At 44.1% G+C, this 11,109-nt stretch overlaps 1 protein-coding gene across 2 annotated transcripts; it reads left to right on the top strand.

The window, feature by feature from the left end:
- The first annotated feature begins 78 nt into the window (after positions 1 to 78).
- On the top strand, positions 79 to 10,898 carry EIF2B1 (eukaryotic translation initiation factor 2B subunit alpha). 2 transcript variants are annotated; one of them, XM_079942627.1, is made up of 9 exons: positions 79 to 232; positions 1,106 to 1,207; positions 3,429 to 3,565; positions 3,675 to 3,791; positions 5,526 to 5,638; positions 6,189 to 6,257; positions 7,463 to 7,538; positions 8,836 to 8,961; positions 10,765 to 10,898. In XM_079942627.1, the coding sequence occupies exons 1-9, from the start codon at positions 220 to 222 to the stop codon at positions 10,831 to 10,833; spliced, it is 822 nt and encodes a 273-aa protein (XP_079798753.1). In that variant the 5' UTR covers positions 79 to 219; the 3' UTR covers positions 10,834 to 10,898. The 2 variants fall into 2 exon arrangements, with proteins under 2 accessions (XP_079798753.1, XP_079798752.1); XM_079942626.1 differs by lacking the exon at positions 10,765 to 10,898 and adding an exon at positions 9,653 to 9,819.
- Positions 10,899 to 11,109: the final 211 nt, after the last annotated feature.

Here is an 11,109-nt window from a genome sequence, read left to right as displayed (position 1 = left end):
CCTCAGAGTGACGTAAGAGAGTGCTGGGCTCAGGCCGCGAGCCGTAGCCACAGCCCCGCCCCCAAGGCGCCGGAAGTGGAGTGTAGAGCCGTGCAGAGCCGTGCAGAGCCGTGCTGTACGCTGTCGGTCACTGTGATTCGGAGCCCGCGCGGTCGCTGGACCCATCCAAGTGGCGCGAGCGGCTCTGGGCCCCTCGGGCCCCGCGGTCCAGAGGGCACCATGGACGACAAGGGTAAATTGGGACGCGACGGGCCTGCTGGGCCTAAAGCGGAGCCGCGCAGGGATCCCTCCACCTCGCACGCCCAGACTGGGCTGCGGGAGAGGTCACTTTCCAAGCTCAGGCTGTTTGGCTGGATGTGGTTCCTCTAGTCACAACTAAAACCACTCGCTGCTCCTGTATCCAGGGAATGGGTCCTGGGGGTATCCCCGGACACCCCTTCTCCCCACGCTTTCCAGTGCCGTCCAAAAAAGTGAGATTTCGGACGCATGTGCAGGTCTTCGCAGTCTTGATTTCCTCATACGTGAAGTATAAGTAAGACTCCCTGCCCTGTTGGATCTGGTACTAGAATTAAAAGAAAGGCGTATTTGATTTGCTTGTCTAATGTGGTTATCAAGGTGTTTTATTAAGTGAAGAAGAAGGGCAAACTAATGTGTATACAGTACCTTTCATGTAAAAAAAAAATAAGAGCAGGGTGGACCTCTGCATCACATACATGTACATATGTATGTAGGTGAATACGCTTGACTTGGCATAGACTGGAGGGTGCAGGAGAAATCGGTAAGGAGGTTGGCTCTGGGATTCTTTCCGGACTTGGGGTCTAGGATAAGGGGGAGAATGACCTTTCACTACCTTTTGATGGGGCTTAAATTTTATGCCATTGTACATGGCTAGCTTTTGCAAAATGAGAGAGAAAGAGTTTGCAAATAGTAGAGTGATGTCATATCTATTCCCGTCAACATTTATGGTGCCCCTGAAGCCAAACACCCTGCAAAGAAAATATTTTTTAAATTAGTTTGCTTTTTAAAGTCAACAGTCATTGATAAGCTCTCTGGTCGTCTATCCTGCTAAATGAATTTGATGAATCACTTTTTTCTCCCTTCCCAGAGTTAATTGAATACTTTAAGTCTCAGATGAAAGAAGATCCTGACATGGCCTCAGCAGTAGCTGCCATCCGGACTTTGCTGGAATACTTGAGGAGAGATAAAGGTAAAGACGGTCATCCTCCATCACTCCAGGTGTTAGGAAAGTCTGCTCATAACTGTTAGAAGTGTAGCAAGTGAGAGACGGATGTGTGCCTACATAAGGTAATGCAGCCCCAAGCTCAGCTCCTCCCTCTTTTTCTGTCCTTTTAATGTGAAGAGAGCCCTCAAGTTATCATTGAATGGGTCTCCTTTCAATGAAATATACTTTGAATCAAGAATGACCATATTGGCCTTTCTCACCTTCTGAGATGGCCCACGCTCTGTCTGTGGAGTGTGTTTCTCTCTAAATAAATGCACTTCTTATCTATCAGTTTGTCTCTCACTGAATTCTTTCTGTGATGAGACATCAAGAACCTGAGCTTCATTAAGTCCTGAAACCAGGTGTGTGATCTCAGTTGGAAGATGGTACGTTTTGGCCGGGTTCGAGTCCCGGCATGTGGGTTCAAGTCCCAATCTGAGGTGCACCGTCTCACTTTGAGAGTAGCAGCTGAAATTGGGGGGATGCTGTGGTTCTTCTCACTACAATAGCAGGTGAGTGCAGGGAGCCAGCCAGATGGACTGAAGGGGCTAGACCAGCATAAATCCTGCATTTTCTCAAAACTGACCTGCCAGGGCTTCTTCCTGCCAGGGTCCCCACTGAATAGTGGGGAGTGGAATCAAAATTGCAGAAGGTTGGAGTAATGAAAAATAAAGGAAAAGAAAGAAAGAGAAAGTCCAGAAAAGATTTGGGGAGGAGAACAGAACCAAGAAATCTCAGAAGGCAAGCTACTGTATTTTTTAACACTACATAAAACAATGGAAGAGGGAGCTCTGTGGGGTTAGAAAAGACAACTGAACAAAGTCTTTTTCTAAAAGTTCAGGAAAACTCATTTCACTTAAAAATGAAATGGTTGTGTCCAAACGCCATAAAAGTTACTGTAAGGAAGACAGAATGAGAATAACATCCCTGCAGACAATGAAATCACACCAAAACATAAATAAATAAATAAATAACCCCCCAAAAAAAGAACAACCAGAAAAAAAAAAACATAACACGCTATTTTACAATGAGCTAAAATTTTTTTAAATGGTACAAGACATGAGACATAATATAAATCAGATTTAGAAAAACAGAAATGTAGTGATAGAATTCAAGAAAGAATTAAAAATAAAAGAAAAAAACATTAAAAAAAAAAAGAATGACCATATTATACCAGGTTAACTTTGAAGCTTAAATTATAGCAATAGTTGAGCTTTACAAGGATTTATTGAGCTTCTGTCTTGTGGAAGTTTCTTTGCAGTTGCTGTAGAGAATGTTCCAGTATAAATTCTGGTTTTAATGTCATCATTGTGATTACTACTAATTCAGACATCCTAAATGTAAGCATCTGGGTATAAACAAAATAATAATAATAACAATAAAAATAATAAAGCGTTCTTTAATCTAAAGTGCTGGCCTAGAGATGCATGTCTCTAAGACAACCTCCAGCCTCTTCCCATTGCACTTACAATAGCATCCAAACACCTGGGACTTCCCTGTGGTCCAGTGGCTAAGACTCTGCACTCCCAATGCAGGGGGCACGGGTTGGATCCCTGGTCAGGGAACTAGATCCCACAAGCTGCAACTAAGAGTTCATATGCTGCAACTAAAGACCCAGGGCATCCAAATAAATAAGTATTAAAAAAAAAAAATCCAAACACCTAAGCCTTACCTACCCCACCCCGCAGACCTCTTCTGTCACTGCTACTTAATTTCCTTCTATGCTGTCCCTCACTGAGCTGTGCTTCACTCTGGCCTCTCTTTGTTTCTCATACCAAGTTTATTCCCTTCTTGGGACCTTTGCGTTAATAGTCTGCATCTGAGACTTTTCCCACTGGATCTTTACTCGGCTGGATCCTTTCTTACTCGGGTCTCTGCTTAGGCCTGCACTCCAGGAGACCACCCGTGTTAACTCTGTCTAAAGTAGCTCCACCTTTCTCATCATTCTGCTTTTTTCTGTCCTCATTTCAGTCTGTAATTGTTGATTTCTTTGTGTGTGCTTGTTTACTGTCTGCCTCTCCCACTAGAAAGGGAGTTCCGTCAGAGCTGGGACCCTGTCTGTCACGTTCACTGATGTATCTCTGGCATCTAGAACAGCGCCTGGCATACAGCCTGCACCCAGTAAACACTGGTTGAATGAGTGAGTGAATCACAGACCCATCAAGGGTCAAAAATGAACGTCACATTCCTCATGTGATCATTCCAGGGGAGACACTCCAGGGCCTGAGAGCGAATCTCACCAGTGCCATAGAAACCCTGTGTGGCGTGGACTCTTCTGTGGCCGTGTCCTCGGGCGGGGAGCTCTTCCTGCGCTTCATCAGCCTTACCTCCCTGGAATACTCCGTAAGCCCCTGCCCTCCTCGGTTACCTCTCTGTTTCTCTGTTTGGCCACAAATATTCTCAGCTTTATCTGGATCCTCCCCTTCACCTCATTTTGCTCTTTTCTTCCCAGGATTACTCCAAATGTAAAAAGATCATGATTGAGCGGGGAGAGATTTTTCTCAGGAGAACATCACTGTCGAGAAATAAAATTGCAGATCTGTGCCATACTTTCATCAAAGATGGGGCGGTGAGTAGATCTTGATCATGTGTGGTGATTGGGAGCAAGGACTTTGGAGTTAGACTCCTGGGGTAAAATCCTGACTCTGCCACTTACTTGCTGTGTAACCTTGGACAAGTTACTTAACCTCTCTGTGCTGCAGTTTTCTCATCTGTTAAATAAGGGTAATAACAGCACCTACCTCATAGGGGTGTTGTGAGGATTAATGAGATGGTATGTGTAAGGACTCTGCACTATGCCCGGCACATAGTAAGCACTGTCTAAATGTAGATATTATTATCATAGGCGGTTGTCATTTTAAACAGGCAGAGAAAAACCCTGGGACAGCATGGATGATTCTTGATTTGATAAGGTGTCTTACTAAAAAAAGTATTTTTTATTACTGGATATGTACTAAATTAATCTGAGTTAAATTAACACAGCTCTTGTCATTGGTTCATACTGACTGTCTTCCTGCTGAATGTTAGCACTGGATTGAGATTTTTCATCTTCATTCCAAACGCTCTTACAGAGATACCACCAAGTGTTGATAAGCTGAGTGAGGAAAGACGGGAGCTGCACATCAAGTCAGTCTCCCAGCAAAGGGGTCGTAAAACTTTTATGACGTCTCCTCTCCCGGCAGCACGCCTTCTTTTGCCATCTAAGCCTCCATCGACCATAAAAGTATTCACTTGCATCTGGACTCTTGTCCACTGTCTATTACCCCTTTCCCAATTTTTGAAGCCTTTTTTTTTTTTTGGAGTATGTTATTAAATAAATGACGTAATAGATGCGAGTGGAACTTGTACGCAAGCCAGCTGCAAACAAAGCCATTTTGGGGCCAAGTGGAGGCAAGCCTGTGACTGCCTGTCACCGAGGCCTTCTCCTTCTGCAGACGCGCTGCAGGATTCGTTTGCTCTAGTGGAGTTGAATGTGTAATAACCACCCGCATCAGTGCTATTTTGGCTAAATTTCCAGCACAGCTGCTCAAATTTGAACATGCGGATGAACCCCCTGGGGATCTTTCAAATGAAGATTCTGATTCAGTAGGACAAGGGTGGGGCCTGAGAACCTGCATTTCTAACAAGCTCTTGGGCGAGGCCCAGAAAGGAGCTAGGGAGCTACATCCCTCCTCCTTGCTTACACTGTCCTCTGCACTCTATTCCCCAGAGCAGAGATTACATCTAAGTATCTGCAAATTGTATCCAGTCCACAGATGGGTTGTGTTTACCCCAAACAGCGTTTATAAGTTTTTAAAAATTAGCCAACATTGAAATATTGGATTTTCAGCGCCTCTAGAAACACCAGATGATCTGACCACAGTGGGCCCACATGACAACAGCTGGAGCTCAGCCTTTCCACTCTGCTGCTGGCCCCAGCCGGCCCCCTGCATTCCTTTATGCTACCTGCCTGGTGCCTGTATGCCCAAGAGTGCGAACCATTAGGGAAGCCAACCCAAAGGAACCTAACAGAGCCTTCAGATATAAAGGCTTCTGTATCTGAGTAACACCACATGGAGATGTCACTTCTGCGCTTGCTACGAGAAGAGGAGACCCATAATATATTCCTCCGGCAGAAAACTTTTTCAGCTTGTATATGGGCTTAAACTCAGTGTACTATCAAGGATCTCCTTTCTGATTACAGCTGATTTGTGAGAAAGCATACGGAGAAGCTTTAGGGTACCAGGAACACGCATCAGAGGGTCATAGAGTATGGGTGATTGCCAGAAGCTTGCCCTTTTGACAGAGCTTTCTGTGCCCACAGAGAATATTAACTCACGCCTACTCCAGAGTGGTCCTGAGAGTCTTGGAAGCAGCCGTGGCGGCCAAGAAGCGTTTCAGTGTGTACATTACAGAGTCACAGCCTGATTTATCAGGGCAAGTATCCTTCCATTTGGTTATGAGCCCAGCCGTCCTTTTAAAGAGCAAACTGAGGATTAGAATCCATTGTAAGAGGAGCCAGAATAGGCCCCTGATTTGCCAATCAGTCAGCATTGCCTTTGACAGTGCCCATTCCTGCCCCTGGAAGAAAAATCACCGTGAATCTGAAGTAGGTCACAGTACAGGATCTAGGGGTTTTATTTAGTACTTAAGTCAGAGGAACAGCAATTGAAAGATTTTTATCAAGGAATAGATAATTCACCACATATCTAGCCAGAACATAATAAAAGAAAAACGCTTTTCTTCTGAATTTACATATCTTTTTGTATCCCCAAGAGCGTAGTTCTCCTAAAACACATACTTCCTTCTAAAGGACCCAAATTCTTGTTTCCTTAGTCCAAAGTCTCAGGATGTGCCCCTTAATCCATTACTTGAACTGAGTTTCCAGCTAAAGTGATTTATCATTGTCCAAATTAAGTGACTCACCATACACCACTGTGGGACTTTCCTGGACTTTTTTCTAATGCTCTCAAACTGTCACTTTCAGTAAGAAAATGGCCAAAGCCCTCTGCCACCTCAGTGTCCCCGTCACTGTCGTACTGGATGCCGCTGTTGGGTAAGTGCCTGGCTTCCCCCGCCACAATTACTCTTCCTCGCCCACTCCCAGGGGTGGCTTGGAGCAGCACTTCCAGTTGGAAGGTTTGAGTCTCGTTCATAAAACTGGACTGGGCGGCGTCCCGCCTCTTAACTGATAGCTGGGCTAAACCAGCAAGCTCATGATAAGGCCTTGATAGTGTACAGACAGGGCCGTAGGATGTCAGGGAGAGGGGGAGTCATTGACGTGGCAGTATCGTAGTGCATTTTAAGAGCAAGGTGCGGAGGTCAGGTCAGCACATGTGACCAGTGCTCCCTCTTCATCTGAAGACACGGGCTGCCCTCAGTGGCACTCTGGGATTCTTCGTCTCACCTGTGCAACTTCACTCCTAAAGCCCAGGTGACATGCTCCATGGATTGGCAGTGTGCCTCCCAAGAGAAAACAGGAGTAATAATCCCTTGGGAAGAAAACACATAAGGAGATGATTAAGGAAATTAGGAATGTGTTTAAGAGTAAACATTTTAAAGAATTCTACTAATTGCTCATTTTATTTTCTTTTAAGATCTATGTATTATTTATTTATTTTTGGCTGCGTCGGGTCTCAGTTGCGACACGCAGGCTTCTCTCTAGTTGAGGCGCACGAGCTCAGTAGTTGTGGCTCGCGGGCTTAGTTGCCCCGCGACATGTGGGATCCTAGTTCCCTGACCAGGGATCAAACCCACGTCCCCCACATTGTAAGGTGGATTCTTTACCACTGGACCACCAGGGAAGTCCCTAATTGCTCATTTCAAAAGGTAGATTGGCCTTCAGCCTACCTGCAAGATTCTTGAATTACATAACATTTTTTCCAACTTCAGATCACATCAGGTCTTTAAATTTTGTTTGTATTAATGTAGAAAGGAAAACAGAATGTGCCACACGTAGTAAGGATAAATGCCGGGTCATGAAATCCTTGCTTCAGCTACACACATATGCATGTACATTACTGGGTGGCAGGGTGAGTTACACGTCTTATTGTGGTGTCATGACCAAAACAGGTCCTGGTGCCCCTGTAGCAGAACCGGTAACAGTGCCAGGGGTTGTCTCATGAGTTCAGTGCTCTTTGGAAGAAAGTTATGAGAGGAACTTACCTTGGTGAAAATGGAGTATTAATCTTTGCAGGCGATATTCCTACTAAGAAGAGCAAAGAAGAGGGAGCATTAAAAAATTGTTTTTAATTTCCTTAGCTACATCATGGAGAAAGTGGATCTTGTCATTGTTGGTGCTGAAGGAGTTGTTGAAAACGGAGGAATCATTAACAAGGTAGGAGCATCAGTTCTCCGCAGGCCCTTGCTCAGGGCGTGGAGCTGCATCACTGACCTCAGACATCCAGCTAGCACTGTATTGTTAACGATTCGTTCCTCTAACCCTGCTTAGCTTCAAGACTCCACCACTGCAGCCAATGGCTTCCCAGTTCCCATGAGCCATTGCAGCAGTCAAATTTTGTTCAGATTTCTTCCTGCTTTGGAGACTGATTGGTGTAAATTAGGAGAAAGTAATTTATATTTTTTCAAAACATGCTTTAACTGGAATTTAGCTTTTGGTTGGTTTTTCTTTTTAATGGAGCATATTTGACATCAGTGTAATGTTTAAAATTTATCTGTTGCTTAACATGGAAAGATTTCATGATAGTTTGTTGTATGTGGTAATATATAACATAAAAATTTGCCATTTTAATCATTTTTAAGTGTACAATTCAGTGGGATTAATTAACACTCACATTGTTGTGCAGCCATCACCATTGTCTGTCTGCAAAACTTTTCCATCGCCCCAAACTGTCACCATCAAGCAAAACTCCCCATTTTTCTCTCCCCATCCCCTAATCTTTCTCCCTCCATGATTTTTGCCTATTCTAGGTACCTTATATAAGTGGAATCATACAATATCTGTCCTTTTGAGTTTGGCTTATTTCACTTAGCATGATGTTTTCAAAGCTCATCTATATTGTAGCCTGTGTCAGTGCTTCATTCCTCTTTATGGCTGCATAATGTACCACATCACATTTGTTTATCCATTCATCTGTTGATGGATACTTGAGTTGTTTCTATCCTTTGACTATTGTAACTAATGCTGCTGTGAACACGGGTGTACGATTACCTATTTGAGTTCCTGTTTTCAATTCTTTGAGGTATATACCTAGGAGTGGAATTGCTGGGTCATATGGTATTTCTGTGTTTAGCTTTTTGAGGAACTGCCACAACTGTTTTCCACAGTAGCTACACCATTTTACGTTCCTACCAGCAACGTACAAGGATTCCAAATTTCTCTACATCCTTGCCAACACTTGTTTTTTTAACTATAGCCACCCTAGTAGATGTGAAGCAGTATCCCATTGTGGTTTTGACTTGTGTTTCTCTCATGACTAAGAATCTTGAGTATCTTTTCATGTGTCTATTGACCATTTGTATATCTTTGGAGAAACGTGTTTTCTTTTTTAAAGGTCTTCTGTAATTCCAAAGCCAGAAGTACATATATTACGTTCACTCATATACTTTCTGTTGCTTCCACTTCAGATATGCCATAAGATCTCACCCTTCTCCGCTTTTCTCTGACTTCCCAGATTGGAACCAACCAGATGGCCGTGTGTGCCAAAGCACGGAACAAGCCTTTTTATGTTGTTGCAGAAAGTTTCAAGTTTGTACGGCTCTTCCCACTAAACCAGCAAGATGTCCCAGATAAGTTTAAGGCAAGAGTTTTACATATTTGAAGGGGTATTTGAGTCTAAACTGAAACCTTTGAAGAAAAATGCAGTGCTAAGAATGTTCCATTAAGTTGTTCACTTCCCACTATTTTTTCCAATACTCAGGATACAAAGGTAAGTTGGTGGCTGTTGAACAGCCTAATTTGTCCCCAGAATTTAAGTCTTTGTCTCTCATTCAGTTAAGCACTAGATACAGGCCAAGGAGGCAGGGGAAACTGGTAATAGTCGAAGTTTTGGCTCAGCTGTCTGGGCTCACTTGCCATCTCCACCACTTACTAACCATGTGACCTTGGGCAAGTCCTTTCATTGTAAGCTCTGTGAACTTCAGTTGTCTGCACAAGGGTTATGACAATTCTGAGATAATCCATGGGAAGAACTTAGCACAGTGCCTAGCACTTAGTAAGCACTCAGTAAATGCTCTAAACGGTTGTCTTGAGAGGTCTGGAGGAGTTAATCCAGCACACCAGTGAGGGGACACGTGGCTTAAGTTTTTCTTTAATGATCTGCTCACCCAAGCCACACGCATCCCCCTCGCCAGTGTGCTGCACAGCTGGCCTCCCCCCGTTTCCAGAGAGCACTTTGAGGCAGGAGCACACTAATTGCTCAGGCCAAGGCCTCTCCAGTTCAGAGCCTTGAACACGTGGGGCAGACTAACGTATGCTTCCTGTCTCCTCAGTACAAGGCAGATACTCTGAAGTCCACGCAGACTGGACAGGATCTCAAAGAGGAGCACCCGTGGGTCGACTACACCTCCCCTTCCTTAATCACACTGCTGTTTACAGACCTGGGGGTGCTGACGCCCTCAGCAGTCAGCGACGAACTCATCAAGCTCTATCTGTAACACCCGGGCCCTTTCCTGCCGGCGAACAGCTGATGCTGGGAGCAGCCTCTTGGCCCCTCAATGAGCCAGGCCAAAACTGAATTGTTTTTTATGAAATTTTATCGACTAAGGACTTAAAATCATATGTCTTGGAGAATTTTTTATTCATTTCAGTCCCATCTAAAATATGTTCATGGTTCCCCTAGAACCCAACCTAAATTGTGCTTATGGTTTCCAGACACTTTCATTCATTTCCAGTTTCCAGAAATACAAGTCAGATTATTGGCTACTTGACTGATGAAAGAAGATGTGCCGCGTCCCCCTCCCTTCATCTTCCCCACACTCCAGACTTATCTGCCAGAAGCATCAATGAAAGCCATGCAGGCCTAAGAGAGCAGGGGTCCTAACTGCGGCCAGGCGCCCCTCCAGCAACCAACAGCCGCCCAGGATGCAGGCTACATGGTGCCGTGTGAGGAAGGCAGGAAACACTTGCTGAAGCTGCATCAGGCTTCCAGCAGTGAACATGAGCTGAGGGCTGTCATCTCCAAAAAAAGGATCAAGCCAAACAGAGTGGAAACTAACATGAGAACCCAAGACAGAAACAGCGTCTTTGGCAGGAGTATCCTACATGCCTCACCACTTACGAAGATGCCTTCCAGAATATTTGCAAACTTTAATTCTGTATCTGGGAAAGATGTGACTTTAAACATGTTTGGGTCCTGAACAGCTTTTTTAAAATTGTTCTTGGGAACAATTCAGCATCTTTTCAAATTGTATGAAAGATTTTGATATGGCGTTGCATCGGTACTGTAAGCTGACCCCAGGCCCAAATGTATTGTCCATCTTGGTAAAGACACTATGCAGCCACCTTCACACACTTAAGGCACAGTTAGAATGAAATACAGTTTATTCAACAGAAGGCATAATTATTTTCTTTTCCAGAATGACTTGCTTCCTCTGTTTTTCAGATACTCACCAATAAAACAGTACTGGGGGCTGTGCAGGGGTTCTGCACAGTACATCAAAGAGAGAACTGAAGTCCAGGGAGAAGGACATCCAGGGAGATCAGGTGCCTGAAAACACTGAGGAATTTTAAAAGGCCTAAAATCAAGTCTACATCAGTATCTCTGTGTTAAAAACTAAGTATAAAATAGCCACCGAACAATGAGCTCTTTGAGTAACCCATCAAAATAAATACTGACATCTGTTATTTACACTCAGTTAATTTACATTTTCTTCTGTTAGACTCCAAAGGCTGGTATGTTTTCCATAAAATATTCATGAGCGTGAAACCCCTCACATGGCCGTCTACA

This window comes from Stenella coeruleoalba (assembly GCF_951394435.1).
Source record: "Stenella coeruleoalba genome assembly, chromosome: 14".
NCBI classification, from domain to species: domain Eukaryota; kingdom Metazoa; phylum Chordata; class Mammalia; order Artiodactyla; family Delphinidae; genus Stenella; species Stenella coeruleoalba.
This window is presented reverse-complemented; position numbering and strand designations above follow the sequence as displayed.